General features: G+C 40.8%; 1 protein-coding gene across 5 annotated transcripts in view; it reads right to left on the bottom strand.

The window, feature by feature from the left end:
• Positions 1-10,198: 10,198 nt before the first annotated feature.
• The window catches only part of CEP78 (centrosomal protein 78), a 28,531-nt gene continuing 15,917 nt past the window's right edge, over positions 10,199-22,812 (bottom strand). For 2 of the 5 annotated variants that reach the window (XM_019463544.2, XM_019463545.2), the window contains 6 exons: positions 21,155-21,283; positions 14,757-14,834; positions 13,399-13,565; positions 11,961-12,132; positions 11,593-11,640; positions 10,199-10,821 (listed from right to left, as the gene is read on the bottom strand). In XM_019463544.2, the coding sequence (XP_019319089.2) occupies positions 10,258-10,821; positions 11,593-11,640; positions 11,961-12,132; positions 13,399-13,565; positions 14,757-14,834; positions 21,155-21,283 (1,158 nt within the window). In that variant the 3' untranslated portion in view covers positions 10,199-10,257. The other 3 variants (XM_019463546.2, XM_019463547.2, XM_053907823.1) reach the window with 2 other exon arrangements.

Raw genomic sequence — 22,812 nt, 5'->3', positions numbered from 1 at the left:
CGGTCAGGAGTAGCAAGCAAATGTTTGAGACATTCTACCCAGCGTTTTCAAACCATAGGTCATCACCCAGTAGCGGATTGTGAAACCTACTTAGTGCGTTGCAAACAGAATCTTCAAAGGAATGAAACAGAACAGGACACACCAGAGTGTCACTAGAAGTACTGTGAGAGCAGTTTGATGAAATTTTCCATTCATTACGTATGCACGCAAGGCAGGTGTGGGCCAGGACAATTACCTTGTGCTTTGCACAAAATACAATTTTTACCGTGGGTTGCGATTAAAAGGAAAAAACAATAGTTTGAATATGTAGGGAGCCATCCAGTGGTACAAAGATCTGCGAGGTTACATGGTAAAGCTCATTTTCCACACAGATACTAGGACAGATTTTGAAAAATCAATGGACACAGGATATATAGGATGACAGATCATACATATATTTGTATTTTCTAAGTTTTCTGTGACGAAGAGAATTTAGAAAATTATTTGTCGAGCACAAAAATATACTTATTAAAAAACAAAATCAAATAACCTAAAGTAAATGGAGTCAAATACAAAAAGCCCCCTTCCATCCCTCCTCTCTAACTGCCCTCTGCAGAGTCACCGTCAACAGCTTGATATGTATTATGACTGAATATTTTCTAGGCAAACACAGACACACGCAAACGCTATGTACCTGTAAGCAGGTTTTTAACCATATACATGTTAACAGTGTGCAATAAGTATTAGGTTGGAACTCGTTTTTCACATCAGTATATCTTTTTTTTTAAGATTTTATTTAAAAAAATTTTTTTTAACATTTTATTTATTTTTGAGACAGGGAGAGACAGAGCATGAACAGGGGAGGGTCAGAGAGAGGGAGACGCAAAATCTGAAACAGGCTCCAGGCTCTGAGCTGTCAGCACAGAGCCTGACGCAGGGCTCAAACTCACGGACCATGAGATCATGACCTGAGCTGAAGTCGACTGAGCCACCCAGGCACCCCAAGATTTTATTTTTTTAAGTAACCTCTACACCCAACATGGGGCTCAAATTCAACCCTGTGATCAAGAATTGCACTCTCTACTGGAGCACCTGGGTGGCTCAGTCGATTAAGATTAAGCGTTCAGCTTCAGCTCAGGTCATGATCTCAGGGTCTGTGAGTTCGATCCCCATGTCAGGATCTGTGCTGACGGCTCAGAGCCCAGAGCCTGCTTCAGATTGTGTCTCCCTCTCTCTCTGTCCCCACGCCCCCACGCTCTGCCTCTGTCTCTGAAAATGAATAAACCTTAAAAATTTTTTTTTTCTCGATGGAACTGGAGAGTGATATGCAAAGTGAAATAAGTCATACAGAGAAAGACAGATACCATATGTTTTCACTCTTATGTGGATCCTGAGAAACTTAACAGAAGACCATGGGGGAAGGGAAGGAAAAAAAAAGAGAGGGAGAGAGCCAAACCATAAGAGACTCTTAAAAACTGAGAATAAACTGAGGGTTGATGTGGGGGTGGGAGGGAGGGGAAAGTGGGTTAAAAAAAAAATTAGGAATTGCATGCTCTACTGACTAAGCCATCCAGATGCCCCACATCAGTAGGTCTTAAAAATACATACATGCCCATACTACAAAGCTGCTACTTTTATCTGCTGCAGAGTATTGCATGGTAAGAATTGGTAGGTACTAATTCAATAATTTCCACATTTGTGTACGATCATGTTGTTTCTAATTTCTCATTATTTTAGAAAGTACTTGAGTACACATTCTTACACCCGATGCTTAGGACACTTGTATGAATATATCTTTAGGCTGGCTGCTTAGAACCATGGCTGTTAAATCATGACTGGACACATTTTAATTACTGATATACAACACTGAATTGTCCACTCAAAAAGCTGCTTCAACTTACACTTCCTTCAACAATAAGAGTGCTCTTTACCCACATTATCTCCAGCAATAGCTATTACTGGTCTTTTCATATCTGCCACTTCAAGGATTGAAAAACAGCCTCTCATTTCAATTTTTGATTTCTTATGAAGTTGAATGTTTAGGTTTCTTTTTCTTTACAAAAATATTTTTATATCCTTTGTCCATTTTTTTGTCTGGTTTGTAGGTGCTTTATATTAGGGATATTTAACCTTCTGTTATGTTTCACGTATTTTCCCAACGCTTTGTCTCCTATTTATGTTTACTTTGTATATAGAAATTTGATATTTTTAATGTAGTCAAATCAGTTTTTTTTTCTTTTATGGATACTGGATTTTGAGTCTTGCTTAGGAGGTCCTTCTTCACGCCACATTTATTGAAAATTGTTTTCCAATATTTTCTTCTACTTATTCTTATATTTTAATGTTTAATTCATCTGGATTTTCTTTCCCATGATATGAAAGAAGGAAGTGTTTTCCAAGTAATTAGCAATCCCAGCATCATTTACCGAATAGTTCAACTCTTCCTTACCTGTTTGTAATGCCATTTTTCACGTATTAAATTCCCGTATATACACATTGTCTTGCATTCTCTGTTCTGTGCCTTTAACCTGTTTTATTGTTGCCAGTACTAAACTATTTCATTCACTCTGGCTTCCTGGATTGTTTTGATTTCAGAATTGTTTTATGTATATTCTTCCAGATGAGCTTTGTAATCACGCTGTTGTATCCATTTTTAAAGCCTTCCTTTGATTACATGAAAATGGTTCGAATTTGTAAGTTTATTTGGTAGAACGAACTTATTTACTGTGTTTGGATCTTCTTTGAAATGTGGCATGCCTCTTCATTTTGGCAGTCTTTCTTTTTTATCTCTTTCAGCATGGATTTTTTTTTTTTTATTCATATGGGCCTTAACACTTCTCTCTGAAACTTATTTCTACATGAATGGGATCTTTTCCTCCATACATTTCCTAATTGGTTATTGCTGGTGTATAAGAAAGTTTTTGTTTTTTTAATTTTTTAATGGTTATTTATTTTAGAGAGACAGAGTGTGAGCAGGGGAGGGGCAAAGAGAAAGGGAGACAGAACTTGAAGCAGGCTCCAGGCTCTGAGCTGTCAGCACAGAGCCCGATGCACTTGAACTCATGGACCACGAGATCATGACCTGAACCAAAGTCAGCCACTCAACCGACTGAGCCACCCAGGAGCCCCTGTTTTTTTTTTTAATGTTATTTACTTTTGAGAGAAAGAGAAAGACAGAGACAAAGTGTGACTGGGGGAGGGGCAAAGAGAGAGGGAGACACAGAATCTGAAGCAGGTTCCAGGCTCTGAGCTGTCAGCACAGAGCCCGATGCGGGGCTGGAACTCACGAACTGGGAGATCATAACCTGAGCCGAAGTCAGACGCTTAACCGACTGAACCAACCAGGTGCCCCTGAAACGGTATTTGAAAAAAAATCTTTCTGCAAAACTATACCTTCTATTAGTCAAAAAGAATTTCTTTCTGTGTCCCATTTAATGGTTTCCATCTTGGATTCTCTTTAGCCAGAAATCAACAGAGCCACATATACTTTTGTTAGCACCTGGTATACTTTTATCTATTTCTTTATAATCCGTGATGGTTTTTTTAGGTTTGCTTTTTGTAAATAGTGCGTAGTTGGATTTTATGTTTTTACTCAAGCCTAAGGAATTTGAGAATTTAACCTACTCGACATTTACTGTGAGAAAAGCATCTAGTCTTACTTACTACCTTTTGTTTTCTATGTAACTTGCTTCTCTTCCCTGACTTTTGTGGATTTTTAAATTCCATCCCCCATTCCTGGTAGCTTGGGAGCTATTAGTGACATGTATTTGCTTCTCTCTCTCCTTGTCTTGGCACACAGGAAGTCCACCCTGTCCTGCCCTGTTGAACTTGGGCATGGTCATGTGACACTCTCTGGCTAACGAAACGGTCCGTGTGCAGAAGCTTTAAGTCAGTGTGCATGACTGCATCAGTCTGGTTCCTTAGGTTGCAATCAGCAATATTCTAAATAGTGATGCTTCATCAGCTGGCTCCCAGGTCGAGGGTGAGGTGGAGTTCACTTTGTTTTCCCATATGCATTAATATTCATTTAGACTTCTGATTATCGGCATCTCGTGATTATAAAGGGGAATTGGCAGGTGACATGGCAGCATCAGTTTCTTTAATTTAAAACCTTTCATGGACTCACTGTTCCGTTTGCTTGGTAATTCTTAGAGAAAAATGTCTTTTTGTTGCTGAGAACCCTAATACCAAAATCTGTGTCTCATTCATCCCACAAGTATCTGTGTGCTTGTGCAATTACTCTATGCCTGTTTGTGGCGGGCTCTCACTTTTCTTTCATAATTTTTTTTATCCCTTTGGGATAATTTCTTTTATCCCTTTGCAGGGCATGAGTGGGATCTCTCAAAGCTTCTAGTTCACGAATTTAAGCTTCAGCTGAACCCATTCTGTGATCTAGTCCATCTTCTGAGTGCATTTCCATAATCGTATTTTTAATTTCCGGAAATGAAAGCCTTCTTTTTCCTAGCATCTTACTCTGTATGGATACCACATCCTTGGGACTCTCTGAAGATCATAATCATATTTTTTTTTTAATTTTTTTTTAACGTTTATTTATTTTTGAGACAGAGAGAGACAGAGCATGAACGGGGGTGGGTCAGAGAGAGAGGGAGACACAGAATCTGAAACAGGATCCAGGCTCTGAGCAGTCAGTACAGAGCCCAATGCGGGGCTCGAACTCACAGACTGCGAGATCATGACCTGAGCCGAAGTCGGACGCTCAACCGACTGAGCCACCCAGGCGCCCCCATAATCATATTTTAAAGTTTCTTCTGTTTTTCCTAGTAACTACTTTAACAGGTTAATTTGTTTTAATTTGGAGTCTCCTCTTATGTTCTTCAAGAACTGGTGTTCTTCAAGTCTGATGATTCTTGGCGTTATTTATAGGTGTGGACCTAAGGTTTACAGCTTGAAGTGCTTTTCCTAAACCAAGTAATTGTGGCACTTTCAGTGAACACAGATTCTGATCACAGGCGCCTCTGGTGATGATAAAGGGAGTGGCTGGTGACCACAGCCAGAGAGAGTGGGTGGGCGGCTTGTCTTCAGTTCCTCCTCATAGTCACTTGGGTGACACCCTCTCCAATCTCAGTGTGTCCTGGGCCAGAACTGCCACTTCAGAGAGCTGCTTTCTTAGCCTCAGCCTGGTGGTCACCTCCCTAATGAGGTGCTTCAAAGATGCACGGAATGGAAGCTTAGCTGTTCTGCTCCTAATAACTAACTGATCCTTCAATAATATGTTTTTTATCTTCCAGAAATCCCACATTGTTCATTTTCTGGTTTTCCAACTCTGCTATTAATCTATTTTTGTTTTAATACTTCTCCAATCATCTTGGTGAGATTCTGAAGAGTCAAAGAATGTGTTCAGTCAGCTCTGTTAAACGATAAACTCCAGCATATAGTTTATAATCAGAATCTTAAAAAAAAAAATTAATCATCAATCCTCTCTTGCTGACCCTCTGAAAATCAAGTGTTCTAGTCTTGAGATTAGGGATTATTCTGTAAATATCCATTTGAAATTAGATGGATTCCTGGATACAGTACCAGATAGGCATACAATAGTAATTTTTGACCAAGAGTAATTACTTGGACTTAGGGCAGGATGACAAACTCTTTGCTACAGTACAGTATCACATCTGACACTGTTTTAAAAAACCTCAGAAAGTCCTCTTTGCATAGACTTCATATGCTCTGGTAATCACTCAGCAAAGGTACACAGTAGCTTCTCAGTAAAGGAACATGCTTGTAAGTTTCTCTAACCCAGATGAAAATACTGTTCTTCAAGGAAGTGACATTGCTTCAGGTGCAGTGTTGGAAGTCTAACATCAAAGTGCTAGAAAGTATTAAACAACAAAACATTCATATTGATGATTTTTAAATTTTTTAAAAATTTTTAATGAAAAAAAATGTTTATTAATTCTTGAGAGATAGAGCAGGGTAGGGGCAGAAAGAGAGGGAGACACAGAATTGGAAGCATCTGAAGAATCTCAGGGGTCAGTACAGAACCTTACATGGGGCTCGAACCCACAAACCATGAGGCCATGACCTGAGCCGGTCAGATGCCCAACCAATGGAACCACTCAGGCGCCCCCATATTGATGATTCTTTTTTTTTTTTTTTTTAAATCATATTGATGATTCTTAATGAAATCATTTCAAATGATTAAAGAAACACATAAAATAAGCAAGAATTTAAAAACTGTAATGTGTATGCATGCATGTGTTTTTTTTTTTGTTTTGTTTTTTTTGAGAGAGACAGCATGAGCAGGGGAGGTGGGGGGGGCGGATAGAGAGAGAGAGAGAGAGAGAGAGAGAGAAAATCCCAAGCAGGCTCTGCCCTGTCAACAAGGAGCTGGATGAGGGGCTTGATCTCACAAAACGTGAGATCGTGGCCTGAGCCAAAGTCAAGAGTTGGACACTCAACCGACTGAGCCACCCAGGTGCCCCGGCACGTATGTCTTTTAAAAATGTGTGGTAAAAGAAAACTGAGGCTATCAGTATAAACTCATTTCACTTCTACCTCCTCCCAATGCTCTATTCCCCAAAACTGCCAGAATTCATCTCACTTGAGGCGTACAAGTTATTCTTCTGTATTTTGCAGTATGAACTGTATCCGTTTTCTCACTGTATGTTCCCAATTCTCTACATTATCATTTTCACCGTATGCATATCGGCGAGACGCCGCAAATTCACCGAGCATTCAAGCCATCTACAGCCCCACCTGCTCGCATCTCTTTCTTCCAGTCCTACGAGCATGAACGCATCTCACGCTCCCGCCTCCTGGGGTCCCGAGGTACAGGTGAGCCGCTCGCTGGGCATCTTCAGTAGCTCCTTTCTTCGGTTCCTTCCTTTCAACAATTAAGTCACTCTCATTCTAAAAAAATTCTTTTTCGGCTCATTGCCTCCTCTTCTCACCCAAACTCCTTCGAGGAGGAGCCCATACCCACTCTTCGCTGTCCCCTCAGGGCAGCCCTGTCCCCTCAACGTGTCTAATCTGGCTTCACCTACCACTTCACTGAATTGCTCTCGCTGAAGTCGCCAGGGCCCTACCCACCAAATCCAGTGGACACTTTACACTGCTTGCAGCGTGACACTGTTACCTACTTCCTCCTTCTCGAAACAGGATGATCGCTGTCCTCCAAATCCTGTCTTTGCTTAGGACTTACACTTCTGACAGTCTTCACAGTTCTCTGTGACCTCGACCATTCTCGTGATTGTAACCATTGCTCGTACGTGCTGACAACACCCAAACGTGTCTCTCTCCGTGTCCTCACACGCACGTCCAGTTATCTACCGGTCATCCCCTGAATTCTGCAGGCGCTTCAGAACCGAACACATCCAAAGCTAAAGTCTTCTCCCCAGTACAGTTCTTCACCCCCTATTTCCAACCTCAGTGACACCACCACCCAACCTCAGTCACACAAATGGGAGTCTGGCCTCTGCCTCCTATTTCTTCGTTACCTCCCACAACCGCGTCTTGCTTGTTTTATTTCCTAAGTAAAATTCCAATTTATTTCCTCCCTTCATAGATTATCTTATTTCAGACCGTTTTTCCATTTGCTATCGCCTAATTCAGAAGTTCCCAAACTGGTGTTTGGTAGAATTGGTTGTTAGACGCTCCTTTTTTTTTTTTTTTTTTAAAGCTTACTTATTGGGGGGGGGGGGGAGAGGGGAGGGGCAGCAACAGGGAGAGAAAGAGAGAATCCCAAGTAGGCTCCGTGCTGTCAGTGCAGACCTCAATCTCGCGAACCATGAGATCATGACCTGAGCCAAAATCAAGAGTCAGACGCTTAACCGACTGGGCCACCCAGTCGCCCCATTAGACACTCCTTTTAAAAATGGATTCTATAACCAAATATATTTGAAAAGGGATGTGTACCCTATCCCTATGCCTGTCTTGGAAATCCAGAATGACCATTAGCCTGCACAAGTCCCAAGAAATCATAAAGAAACCTGCTTAACTTTATTTAAAGCCAGAATTGACCTTACTTTTGTCCATGGAACCCTTTTAGTAAAGACAAGGAAGTTTTTAATTTTTATTAAAAAAAATTTTTTTTACATTTACTTATTTTTGAGAGACAGAGTGAGACAGTACATGAGTGGGGGAGGGGCAGAGAGAGAGGGAGACACAGAATCCAAAGTAGGCTTCTGTGCTGACAGCTCAGAGCCTGACGCAGGACTCGAAACCACCAACCGCCAAATCGTGACCTGAGCTGAAGTTGGACACTCAATTGACTGAGCCACCCAGGGGCCCCTTTAATTTTTATTTAAAAATAAAAACATAATGCTCCTCAGAAGAGTGTGGCATCATCTCTGATCTCCATGCTTCTTCAAACTGATGGTTCCAATAATGAACATCCATGCTCTAACATGCAACCCTCAATATGTCATTTCCATTTTTCAACCCTTTTTAAGTTTTTAAAAAATATTTTATTCATTTTTGAGACAGAGAGAGTAAATGGGAGAGGGGCATAGACAGAGGAGGACAGAGGATCTGAAGTGGGCTCTGTGCTGAAAGCAGTGAGCCTGACGTAGGGCTCGAATTCATGAACTGTGAGATCATGACTTGAGCCAAAGTCAGATGCGTAACTGACTGAGCCACCCAGGCATCCCCATTCTTCAACCCTTTTACTAGCTCACTATTTCCTGAGAAAAAAGAACCAGCTCCACGCAACACGGCTTGCGAGGCTGCAGGCGATCTCCTTGCTGCCGGCGATCTCCTTGCTGCCACTGCCTGATGACATTCCACCAACTCTGACTAACTCTGAAATCTGTATCTGGCGTCCCCCTAACATACCACTCTCACGCTCCTGGTTCCGCACTTCTGCTTATGCTGTTCCCTCCACCTTGAGTATCCTTTCCCTTCCTCACCTTATTCACCAGTTTCCAGCTAATCCTTCAAGACTTAGCTTAGTTATCACTTCTTTAGATGACCCTTCCAGTTCTCTCTTCTTCCCCAAACATGGGCTACGTTCCCGTCACAGGTCCTCTTCTTATGTGTCTACTACCACTTTCATTCTCCTGTTAGTTAAGCGCCAAGAGCACAACTCTATTGTTTTCTTCCAATAGCACTCACTCCATGATTCATGAACTCAGTAGGACTGTAGTAGTCCTCTGGGTATCAATCAGGCAGGACCTTCTAGAAGACACCCGATACCCCAGCTTTTCTCTGATCTTACCTCTCAAGTCACAGTCTGGTTGAACTCAAGACTTACCTATGCATGTTTTACCAGGGAGGCAGAATTTAGTCCAGAGGCGTGTGCTCATTTACCCTTACATACTCTGCCTTTATTTATTTATTTATTAAAAAAAAATTCTTTTTTTGTCTTATTTATTTTTGAAAGCAAGAGAGACAGAGCATGAGTGGGGGAAGGGCAGAGAGAGAGGGAGACACAGAATCCCAAGCGGGCTCCAGGCTCTGAGCTGTCAGTGCAGAGCCCGACGCGGGGCTCGAACTCACAGACTGCGAGATCATGACCTGAGCCCAAGTGGTACACTTAACCTACTGAGCCACCCGGGTGCCCCGCATATTCTGCCTTTGAAATCCCAACCCAGATGGTGGAGGGGCGGCTATACTTTCTGACAGTCCCACTCTGCACTTCCGGTGCTTGCTGGCTTTTCTCTCCATGGCCTCCTCAAGCCCTTCCTCTCTTAACAAGGTGACAGGACAACAAAGAGATTAAGAGCACAGGTTCTGGTTCAAATCCCAGCTCAACCACTTACTTAAAGCTCTGTAAGTTTGGGCAACTCACCTTAATCCGACTCCTCACCCATAAAATGGTGCCCTACCTTCTATTTATATGGTTGCTGTAATCTATAAATACGGCTAAGAACCTTGGTCAATATTTGCCATTTTGGTTATTATGATTTAGGACACACCACTGACTTCTGGCCAAGGGATTGCTGGTATTTCCGCATTTAACCAAATGTTAAAACCATCCCACTTATTACCTCATCCCTTTCTAGCGCTTTGCCCTGCTTCATTTATTTTTTCCTCCCTCCGCAGAATATCAGTTCCATGAAGGTACAGGTTTTGTTTTGTTCACTGCTGAAAGCAACAGCGCCCAGGATGGTATAGCACGTGTTAGGCCCTCAGGACACACCTGGTGAGTGAATGGTGTAGAATGTCAAAAACATACACCGAAAGTTTCATTACAATAAAAAGACCAGATGAATCTTTCTCCAATGGCTTCCAGTACTGTATTTTAAGACACCATATGCCACAATGAAAATATAAGAAATTTATTAAGATTAGGACGCAAAACATAATTTCAAAAGATTTGACCTATGTCAGGTGTGATACAGTATGGATGCTTTCTTGAATTTCAAAATCAGATCCAAGAGTATCACTTTCAGAGTGTTCTAACAGATTGAGTTTACTTTTAGCTCTCTTCGATGAAAGAGTCACAATTTTACTTTCTTTCTTGACAGAAATGGGGTTTTTCAAAGACTCACTTTTAATTGGTTCGTTAACCAAAGCACCATTCTGCCCAATTCTGTGACTTTTCTGATTTGCAGGTGAGTCAGAGCAGGAATGCAGGTCGTTTCTGGACTGTTTTTTAGCAGAGTGTTTTTTGGTATATTCACCTGTTTTGGTCAATTTCTCTGAAGAAGATCTGCTATTTCTAGATAATTCGTCGTCTTTTCTTTGGCTTCCAGTGCCAGATATCGCATCTGCTGACGGAGAACATGTTCTAGCAATGAATTCTTTGAAAGACTCCTGCCACTGCTCACTGACTGGGGCTCCCAGGTTGTCTCTCGAAGTTTCTAAGGGCTCCTGCGTGGAGACAGGGACATGGAAGGAGTCGAGAGGCAAAGGAATTCTGGCATCACTTGTAATTTTCTGAAACTGGAGGGAAAACAAAAGAAGACAAAACAAAAATTCCGTGATGAAAAAGCCAACCATTAAAAAGTAGAGTCCATGACTTTAATGTTACTCTGTGATCTTATTATTAAGACAGTCAATTGGTTAATTAGAAGATTTTAGATCCGTTTTTTTTCTAATTGTATCTTGCCAGGTGATTCCTAACTTAACTTAGCTATATCCAAGGCAACATCTACTACATTTTCAGACTTCGTGGTTTGGGGTAATTATTACCCACTTCCCTTTCCCTCATTAAAAATAATAGGGGAGGCTGGGTGGCTCAGCTGGTTAAGTGTCCGACTTCAGCTCAGGTCATGATCTCACGGTTCGTGGGTTCAAGCCTGGCGTCGGGCTCTGTGCTGACAGCTGAGCCTGGAGTCTGCTTCGGATTCTGTATCTCCCTCTCTCTCTCTGCTCCTCCCCGGCTCGTACTGTCTGTCTGTCTCTGTCTCAAAAATAAACAAACATTAAAAAAAATAATAAAGCCTTCCTCCCTAAGAAAATTAATTTCTTCTCTATCCTCCAGGAACATGTAAGCAGTATCCAATCTGTGAGAAGACTATGTTCTCAAGTTATCAGGTCCCAAGACTGTCTGAGGTTGGCCGATATGGGAGATAAAGGGAAGGGAAGGCCAGAGGGAAAGCAGACGGGTTCCCCTCTCTCGTTCCCATAACTGGAAGGTTAACTCTAATACCTAGTCTCTTAGTTATGTCTGGATTACTTATTTAAGAAAATTATCTGTATCAGTACTTGTACCTTCATTAGAGTTCCTTCATTGTAAGCTGACTGCATACAAATAGAAACCTAGATGAAATATGAATAGAATAGACATTTACACAATTTAAAATTTGGAATATTTTCTCTAATGTTTCATTTCTTTCTTCACTGAGAATAGTTTGCTTTACATCATAAATTTTCAAAAGGCCTCCCAATTTTCTCATTTACAACTATATGATATTATGAAATGGGCACAAACTTACTAATTTCAGATTGGGAAAGGACCCCAAAGAGGCTCCCAAGCGTGTGAATTATTACAGACAGATTGTCATCATTTTCTCTCTGACTCTGTAATTCCCTTCTGCTCATCACTCTTAGGATCATTAAATTCTATTCCGTCCACTCACTTGGATGTTCTGCATCTGTCCTATGGAGTTCTGCTTTGATTCTGGTTTTTCATCTTCAAGTGCCTTCTTTTCTTCTCTAGGCAGGCTACTAATAGTAGAATTCATCTGGGGACGACCCAGCAAATGAAAATCTGACTGATCTATACCAGCCATTGTGGCAAGCTGACCAAGCCTGGACGAAAGGAGGAAAGGAGAAAAAAACAAAGATTGTTATAACTGTGTATGAGCAGCTTAGATTTCCCCATACCTAGAATCATGAAATACTTCTTAAAAATTTTTTTTCAGGGGGCCTGGGTGGCTCAGTCAGTAGAGCATCCAACTTCAGCTCAGGTCATGATCTCCCAGTTTGTGCTTCGAGCCCCATGTCAAGGTCTGTGCTGACAGCTCAGAGCCTGGAGCCTGCTTTGGATTCTGTGTCTTCCACTCTCTCTCTGCCCCTCCCCTGCTCATGCTGTGTATCTCTCTCCTTCAATTTATTTTTGAAAGAGAGAGAGGTGCAAGCTGGGGAGGAGCAGTGAGAGAGAAGAGAGGTAGAGGATCTCAAGCAGGCTCTGATGGGAGGCTCGAGCTCATGAACTGTGAGATCATGACCTGAGCCAAAGGCAGATGCTTAACCAACTGAGCCACCCAGGCGCCCCACTCATGAAATACTTCTAAAATCTTAAAAGCCAATATCCTACTCCACCTACAAGCCCCTATTCTCTCCCAAATTCTCAGCCCTTCCGGACTCATGCTCTGGGACCACAATAGATCATGCAATCCTTGAAGCACTCCTTCTTCCCCCAACGTCTGGCCCACCACCTGATTTACTGCTCCACTGCAACGCTTTAGCTTCTAGCATGCACCTAGTGCATCGTCCCTCACCTCTCCCCCACTTCTTTGCCACCTCTCCTCCAAATGCGTGTTTTTTCCTTCCTTCCCGACGCCAACCCCTTCACCTACAAAACATCACTCCATCAATTTCAATCTCCAATTCTCTCTTTCAACAACTTCTTTTAGCAAAATCGTTCCTGGTTGAAAACGACTGATCTATGTCTGCCCTGCGGATTAATGATAATTATTATATGTAGGACAAAAATTGCTTTAATTCAAACGTATTTTACAAGGAAAATGAATAACATGGAGGGAAATTTCAATGCATTCTGGAATATTTTCAAGTTAAATTACCTTCAATTTAGTCTTTACCCAAGACAATACTTACAAATTATTTATAGGTTACTCCTTCATACTGGGCTTTCTCCTCTACCGAAGCAACTTTACAATTTTGCATTTCTTTTAACATGTAATTCCTCATTAAAACAACAACAACAACAACAACAACCCTCTATATTATAGTTACACCCTAAGTAAAACTATAGAAGCAATGAAAATGGCTCATGTTCTTCAGCAAACCACTGTTACAGCTGCAAAGAGAATGATGCGAAAGAAATGAACTAACCCAGCATCTTTAAGGAGATCCAAGAAAGCATGGAACTTCTGAAAAGAATTCTCAATGCTGCCCAAAACACCTTCGTCATCCAGGATCATGTTTGTCAATGACTGTGCATGAAGGGCTTCAGACAAAGAGCAATTTATATTTCTTAACTGGGCATTTTCATGTTCCAGCTATAAAAGAAGAATGAAAATGTCTGATATGATTTTCTCTCACTGTCATCAAAAGAAAAGAGTTAAACATTTCAAACATAATTAATTTGTAATTAACCTAACTTTCCACCAGTAAAGACAGAGACCACATCAGATAATAAAGTCCAGAGACATCCAACGAAGTTTCCTATACAACACTTAGATGGTATATAAATAAACCAAAGTTCTGTTTTATTAATGATCTTTGAAAAGATCACTTTTCTAACTGGTTACATTCCTAACAGACCCTCATTTTACATTAGAAAATTAGCTGCTTAGTGGTTCCCTTTAAATCAGAAAGTGAAATATAGTCTGACTCGAGCAAAGCATATTCCAACTTTGCTGGACGTTAAGGATTAACTTTACTGGGAAAGATATTAAATGCCTAGGTTTAAAAGTCCTAAATCATACTCAACTTATTAACTGTACAATGACCAACATTCTCCTTGGCTTCTTGACGATGTTTCCTCCTTTGGACATCCCCACCCCCTCAATATCTATTCATCTAAAACCATGTATGAGCCTAACTCTAGTATTTCTCAGAAAGGCCCTTTTGTTCATGATTCACCTTTTACCTTAACAGGTGCTCAACACTTACTGAATGAGTAAATGTCTTTCAATCCAACGGATGCACTTGCAAAAATTCCTCCCTAAACTCACCTTATGATAATAAAATATATTTACATTCAACTTTTTAGCTTATGCCCTGCTTCCATGAACATTAGGCTAATGTAATTCTCACAATATATATTTTTATCTTTCATTGCATTCTTAGCAGTTTTCCAATATGTTATACTTATTTAAATTATTCACTTTTCTAATTCACTGATAGTAAAGTCTCATCATGTCTTCTATGTTACTGTAAATACAGTATAAGCATAAGTGCTTTAACTGAAGCATCAGGAGCAGAAAATAAGCTAAGGTCACATAAAAGTACACACACACCAAAAAAAAAAAAAAGAAAAACAAACAAACCCTAAGATTTTTCCATTTTATAAACACGTTTTCTGGAATAGAGATCATATAACCACTAAATATAATACAAAGATTCATACGGTACAACAGTTTGCAACATATTACAGTTTTAAAGTTTAAAAACTGCATGTGCATGGCTTAAAATCAAATCAAAATAAAACAAAAACACTCTCAAAAGTATGAGGAAAAATTGTTTACCTCACTGACTCGTTTATCGGCCTTCAGTCTTATTACTCTTTCCTCCTTTAACTGCTTTAGGCACCCCTCCAGCTTTTCCTAGTGAGAAGAAATAGAGTAAATATTATAAACGATTCAGAGTATGAGATCTAAAAGCCTTTCCAGTTATACATTTCAACAAGGATTTAGGCACAGGGCCAGAAGTGAACTCAAGACTTTAGGATTATCGTCTATTACTTATGATATCATCCCATGCTAGTGAAATTAATTACCAAAATATATCAAATTAGCTATTAAAAATTTACTTGAGGGGCACCTGGGTGGCTCAGTCAGTTAAGTGTCCAACTCTTGATTTCGGCTCAGGTCATGATCTCACGGTTCACGAGATGGAGCTCCGTGCTGGGCTGTGCTGTGCTGACAGTGTGTTGCCTGCTTGGGATTCTCTCTCCCTCTCTCTCTCTGCCTCTACTCGACTCGCTCTCTCTCTCTCAAAATAATAATCATTAAAAAAGACTTTGAGTCCCACGCTTTCCAAAATAAATTTGTGGCAGTTCACCATAAAAGGCATATGTGTATACTATAGTAAGTCATATATAAAAAACTAAGGTGAAAAAAGGAAAATTCTACTTTTATTTATGGGTTCCTTTATAAGAGAAAACCTCAGTAACATGGCTAACCCACCTGAATTACGTAATGGCAGATTCAAATGCATTTTTAAAAAAGTAAACACTTTGGGGACACCTGGGTGGCTCAGTCAGTTGAGCGTCTGACTTCAGCACAGGTCATGATCTCACGGTTTGTGAGTTCGAGCCCCACGTTGGGCTCTCTGCTGACAGCATGGAGCCTGAAGCCTGCTTCAGATTCCTGTCTCCCTCTCACTCTGCTCCTCCCCCACTCGTCCTCTGTCTCTCTCTCAAAAATAAATAAACATTTAAACATTTTTTAAAAAAAAGTAAACACTTTGAAAACACTGAGACAGAGACAAGTAGAGTAGGACACCTAAGATCACGTCACTAACTATGCTATAGAGTCACGTTATGAATTGAGGAGGCTGGGTGCCATGCCTGTTCAGAGAGGTGGTGATCTTCCCATTCGCTAGTGTCAATAAGATAGAATGCACTTGGTAAACTCCCTTTTGGTTTCCAGGAACAAAACAGTGAGGTCCTTGCGTTGAGGGACGCTACTTGTGGTTGGCAGAATTCTATGCTCCTCAGATTCCTACCTGCTGAACTACACAATCCTCCGTTAGTCAATCAAATGCTAACCTAGGTGCTGCAGCAAAGTGATTTTGCAAATGTAATTAAGGTTCCTCAAATCGGTTGATCTTTAATTGATATTAAGAGATTACTTTTGGTGGATGTGACCTAATCAGGTGGCTAATTAAAAGTGACTGGGGTCTATCTGATGTATGACTGACATCTTGATTTCAGCTTTATTTATTTATTTATTTATTTATTTTAAATGTTTATTTATTTTTGGGGGGAGACGGGCAGACAGCGAGGGAGACAGACGATCTGAAGTGGGCTCTGTGCTAACAGCACACAGCCCAATTCGGGGCTCCAACTGATGCACCGTGAGATCATGACCTGAGCCAAAATCAAGAGTTGGATGCTCAACCGGCTGAGCCACCCAGGCACCCCTATTTTTGATACCTTTTTAAGACAAAAGGGTAGATTAGATGGGTGTACTTGCAGAGATGGCTTTTATTTTCTTCAATAAATTTTTCATCATTTAAAAAAATTTGCTCAATGAACATATATCTTTATATTCAGAACATAGGTTTAAAAAATAAAAAATAGCCGAACTTCAAATTCTTTAATAGGGATGAAGGAAAAACACTGCAGAATTCCTCCACTTACTTATATAATGGTTTTAATATTTAAAACTTATTTCACAGAAATTCTAAACAATAAGCAAACAAGAAACTAGCGCCACAGTTAGAGAAAGTAGACTGAAATACTCCCTTCTCAGCTAGCTCTAAATATAGAGTATATCATGTGATTACATGAAATAGTTTCTCCCCCTAGTGGAGGGAATTAGGACATAATGTTAAATTTTCATGAAAAAGTGTACCTTCCTCTTACAAAGGAATTCATGCTCCTTAAAAAAAATAAGGAACCAAAAAATTAGAAAGTAAAATTGCTTGACATTCTGTTACTTAAATAAGACTAATAATCAGGTTTTGGAGAAATTTTCCTTCATCTGCTCTCCTTCCCCTTCTATTCATTGGCTCGTCTGATTTTTTCTGGAACAAGGCTCCCATCATACTGTATTAATAATTTTATGTTCAACTTTTTTTTCCATTTAACATTGAATCATTTTTATATAATCAGGGAATTCATAACCTTGATTTTTTTAATGGTCTACAAAATATTCCACTGAGCAGGTTTCTCGGTTCATGTAATCATTCCTTTACATTTAAATTCTTTCCAACTTTTCAATATTATAAAAAAAAATACCTATTTTTAGGCATGAAGCCTTTTCCTCACATGTAAGAATAATTTTCTTGCAATAAATCAGTAAGAATGAGTTTGAGATCAAAGCAAATGAACATTTTTAAGGTTCTGCTATACTGATTTCCAAACTGCTTTCCAAAAGATTCCTAACATTTTAGACTGCTTTCAGCAATGTGTCACCTGGTATACTAACTTCTGTAACTGGTGGCTTGCTTCTTCACTTTAAAGTGCAAGAAATTTAGGGGCAGGGGTGTTTTATCCCAGCACACGTGTCTAGCACAAAGCACACAATAAGTAATTGCTGAATAAGGAAAACCCGTGTCACTCCAAGATATATGTGTGCGAAAGGCAGAAGGTTTTTCTCTAATTGGATAGGTGAAAACTTGCCATCTCCCTCAGTATGTACTGCTTTGCTTATAATTAGTAATCAAATTTCTCTTTTAGATTGCTAGCTGGCTCAGCTGGTTAGGCGTCTGACTCTCGATTTTGGCTCAGGTCATGATCACACGGTCATGAGATTGAGCCCCAAATTGGGCTTCAATCTGGCATGGAGCCTGCTTGGGATTCTCTTTCTCTCTCTCTGTCCCTCCCCTGCTCAAGTCCACATGTGCTCTCTCTAAAAACAAAAACAAACAAAAAACAACAACAACAAACGAACAAACAAAAAAAACCAAAACCATTCAGAATCTCTGTGGCTAAAACCTGACCCTACCCCTTGGCTCTATAACCTTTGACAAGCTAGTAACTCTAAGTCTCAATTTCCTTACCTATAAAGCGAAGACAGGTTCCCACGCCACAGAGTTCTTAATGAGGATTACATGAGTTAACACACACATAATGCTAATGAATATATGTGAATACAAACAGCAGTGGACTTAAAATCAGTCTCCTCTCACTCACACATCCTGCCCTCTAGAGGCAAGCTTGCTTGCTTGCTTTCTTTTAAAGTTTATTTATTTATTTTGAGAGAGATAAAGCAAGGACAGGAATGGGAGAGGGGCAGAGAGAGAGGGAGAAAGAGAATGCCAAGCAGGCTCTGCGCTGTCAGCACAGAACCCGGTGTGGAGCTTGGATTCATAAACCTTGAGATCATGACCTGAGCCAAAATCAAGTGTTGGATGTTTAACTGACTGAGCCACCTAGGCGCCCCGAGGCAACCCTTCTTTAAGCAGGTTTTAATTTTTTTTTTTCTTTAAGTAATCTCTACACCCAATGCGGGGCTCGAATTCACAACCCTGAGGTGAAGGGTCACATGCTCCACCGACTGAGCCAGTCAGGCGCCCCTTTAAGCAGGTTTTAATTGTAAAATGTGATATCATACTAAAAAGTGCAAAGAATAAAACTGTCAGTGTCACAAATAAAGAGAACACTTACTTACATAACTAGCACTCAAGCCTGTATATACAGCTTGTCAGCATCTCGAAAATCCCCATATCCTTTTGCCATAACAAGCTCCTTCCCTCCTCCCAGAGTTAAAGACCACCCGCATCCCTTACATGCACGCATCACTAAAAATACGCTCCGGTTGTGCCACCTCCTGAATTCACAATATATACAGTCCTCCAGTCAACACTGTTCTTAAAAATGCATCCACACTGTTGCCAGGGGCTCTGGCTCGTTAAATTTTATTGCTTTATGAATACACATAATTTATTTTTTTAATGTTTATTTATTTACTTTGAGAGAGTGTGAACTGGTGTGTGAGCACGCAAATACAGGAGGGGCCGAGAAGAGGGAGAGAGAGAATCCCAAGCAGGCTCCGCGCTGCCAGCACAGAGCCTGCTGTGGGGCTCAATTTCCTGAACCGTGGGATCACGACCTGAGTCGAAATCAATAGTTGGACAATTAACCGACCGAGCCACCCAGGCGCCCCACACATAATTTAACTTTTAACTCTTAAGGGAGAAGAAGGCTCCCTGGAAGCTCATGATGGACTGGCTTCTCTTAGGTGTGAAGAGGCAAAACTACATACTAGGAGCCCCAGTTCTCCCAGCTCTTTTTAAAGTAAAATTGTCTCATTTTAGGAGAATGAAGGTGGGATCGAGAGTTCACGCTGCCAATTATGAACTTTCCACACGCTCTCCTCGTTTCAGTCACATTTCTAACTAACGTCACCCTCTCTCCCACATGCACACCTGGGGCTTGGAGCTATCTCTGCCTGGGGGACAGGTCCCCCCTCAGCTGCAGCACATCTCTGTGCATATTCTAGGTTGTGGTTTTCCTCTAGTTTCTGGCTTCACACTCTTCTACTTGTCTTCTGTCTTTGCAAAAAATGTTGAAATCTCTTAATTGTTGCGGATACGGTCTAAAAAATTTTAATACCATCATTTTTTCTAACTTTTTAGTGTTTATTTATTTTTGAGACAGAGAGAGAGCATGAACGGGGGAGGGTCAGAGAGAGAGGGAGACACGCAATCCGAAGCAGGCTCCAGGCTCTGAGCTGTCAGCACACAGCCCGATGCGGGGCTCGAACCCGCAAGCTGTGAGATTATGACCTGAGCCGAAGTCGGATGCTTAACGGACTGAGCCACCCAGGTGCCCCCATCATTTTTGTGTCTTGTCAAAATGGAGAAGAGCCAAAAGGATCCTCAACACATCTTGAATCAGCTGTTCCCTAGTTATAGTTCCTAACTCTCTTGGTCTTCCCCAGTGCCTAGAGTCCCTTTTGCAAGTACCATCTCCCTAGTCTCTCCATGCAGGAAAGGAACCCCTATCTAACATGACCATGAGTGCAAATTAGATAGTCCAGGGTCTTGTTGCCACTCTGCAACTTAGTAACAAAGTACTTAATCGCTACAAATTGCTCATTTACAAGATGAAAGGGGTAATTGTTTTAAGTTTATTTAGAGAGAGAATGTGTGCACGCATGTACGAGTGTGCAAGTGAGTGGAGCAGGGATGGGAAGGGAGAATCTCAAGCAGGCTCCGCCCTGTCAGCACAGATCCTGATGGGGAACCTGATCTCACAAACCACAAGATCATGACCTGAGCCAAAATCAAGAGTTGGACGGACGCTTAACCGACTGAGCCACCCAGGCACCCTGAAGTGGATAATTCTACATCAACTACACATTCCTCCCACTCTAACACTTCATCATTTTCCAAGTACTTATCTTAATTTCTCTCCACTATTGTCATTAATTTTAATTAAGAAAATAAAAATCTGGCTTTCTTTTTTAAAAAAATCAAATAGTAATTTCCACAGTCCTACAATAATGAGATAACTAGTTTTAAATCTGTCAAGTTTGACAGTAAAAGAAAACCATCCTAAATCATTTTTAAAAATTAAATGTGGACTCGATAGCACAAAAAAAGACAAGGTCCCTCCCAAACGGTGTTTCCCTTATTTACTACCAATGTCAGCTCTGCATTAAAGTTGAAATAAAATAACTATGGTATTTTGTTATAAAATTTGTTATAAAAATCAATTTTTCTTTTCTGTCCAAACAGAAATATCAAATGACGTTAGAGGTCAGGTTTATTAGGCAGTACAATATAGCTTCTTGAGTATTTTTAATTTGGGAAGGGAGACTGTCAACATCCAAATCGTTTTTTCAACTTTTTTTTTTTTATTAAAAACGAGGTCATATTTTCCTCTTAGAAAAAGAAGAGTTCAGCGAGGACCTCCAATTTCCTGATCTGTAAAATAAGAATAGCAAATCAGCTGACTACATTCATTCAGAAGTCTGTTTCCTTGAGTTTATCTGACGATCATTAAGGTTCTCTCTACATCTAAGAGTCTATGGTTCTAATGAAAGGAAAATATATATTACTGATGACATGTTTTGATTTTCATTTCTTAGAATTCAAACGTCTACCTTTCGCCCTGGTCTAAGCTAAGGAACCACTGAGGGGAAGACAGAATCCATGTGTGAGCTTAGCCAGTGCTGTGATCAGGCTTCCGCCAGATAACCACCACAGTTTAAACAATAATCTGTGTATCTCTAAAGTGATAACATTGTACCTGTAATGCTTCTTGTTTTAAACTGGTTTTCTCAGGCTCTTCTTGAACACTTTCAGAAGAATCTTCGACCTCTTCAATTTCTGAGGAAGAAGGACTCTCTACTGTCACAGTCACAGGAAAATTCGATTGCTTAGAGAAAGGAGACAGGGTTGTAGAAGAGATAACAAAAGCCAGAGAGTGATATTACAGCACATTTAACAAAAGTGATGTGAGGTATCATTATTTATAAATGTCTTCCACTGCTCTTAGTCAAAAACAAGCAATGACAAAATAACAGTAACTTATTTTTGCTGTTACTGTACAGAATTCTGTTGTTAAGATTAATATTTGAAATCACCCATATTATTTTATAAAATTTCTTTCACATAAGCCAAGTGAGGAGCCAGGGCAAACACTTTTCTCAGATCAACTTTATACTGCAGACAAGAAATTTATTTTCCACCATTAGGCACAAAAAGTCTAAAACAAAATGTAGTTTTGGAGGAAAATCCATCAGTAGGGGGACTGATAAAGAATTAGAAGAATAATTTGAAAGTCAACATATCTAGTGAATGCTGAACATGAGAATTTTAAAAAATGAATCACTTACACATACACAACTAAAACTGACCCATCAAAAACTTCATTTTATCATCCTTAAGCCACCTCAAGCCAAAACTAGGGTAAGAGTAATGTAGTTTTCCTGTAAAATTTCACTGCCACTGGAATGCAGTTGAATATGATGTTTCCAAACATTAGAAAAATGACCTGGTCACACCCCATAAAAAGTCTACAGATTAAAAAGAGGTGCACTGGGATTCCGTAACTGCACAGAAGACACAACACTAGGGTCCCATTACGACCACAGGTAGCAAACCCCACAGGGCAGGAAAATCCCAACAGTAGGAAGAGGTGTGTGCCCCTTCTTCTGGGCATGCGGGGGGCAGGGCTCACACCCAGGGCGCTCTTCTCTCAGTCACAACAGTGTTACCTTATTCAGAGCAACTACGCAGTCTCCCAGGACAAGGGGAAGGAGAACCTGACACTCTGAGGGGATCGGCTGGTTTTAAGACCAGGAGACAGTAGGATAGGGGGTGTGTGTGGTGTGGGTGGGAGAGGGAGAAGTGCTCTGAGAGAGTGGAAGCTTTGGGACTGGCCTCTTTATTTTGCCTTCAGGATCTGGAACTTCTACATAGAGCCCCCAAACAACATTTCTTGAAAACAGAAGGACATTCCTGAAAATGATAACTCCACATGTGGGGTCAGGAATGTCAAATTTGTTTCACTGGGTAACAGGTGACTCGTGAACTGGAGAATGGCTTCCCTGTTTACAGATGAAACCACAAGGGCCCCAGCATGTGCCGCGTCCACACAACTACACAGTGTCACTGGGAGAGCACCCTGACAAGTTTCAAATGGATTTATTTCAGGGAGGGAGATGTTCCCTGTAAGGTTGTGTTCAGTTTATTTTTTTATTTTTTGAGAGAGAGAGAGAGAGAGAGAGAGAGAGACAGGGGAGAGAGGCCGAGGGAGGGAGGGCGGGAGGGAGGGGGAGGGAGAGGGAGAGAGAGAGACAGAATCTCAAGTAGGCTCCACGCTCAGCTCGGATCCCACGACCCCTGGGATCGTGACCTGACCCGAAATCAAGAGCTGGACGCTCAACCGACTGAGTCACCCAG

The sequence above is a fragment of the Panthera pardus genome, unplaced genomic scaffold (assembly GCF_024362965.1).
Source record: "Panthera pardus isolate Hobbes unplaced genomic scaffold, ASM2436296v1 HiC_scaffold_20, whole genome shotgun sequence".
Classification (NCBI taxonomy): Eukaryota; Metazoa; Chordata; class Mammalia; order Carnivora; family Felidae; genus Panthera; species Panthera pardus.
Note: the sequence above shows the minus strand (reverse complement) of the source record. Positions and strands in the feature narration are given on the sequence as shown.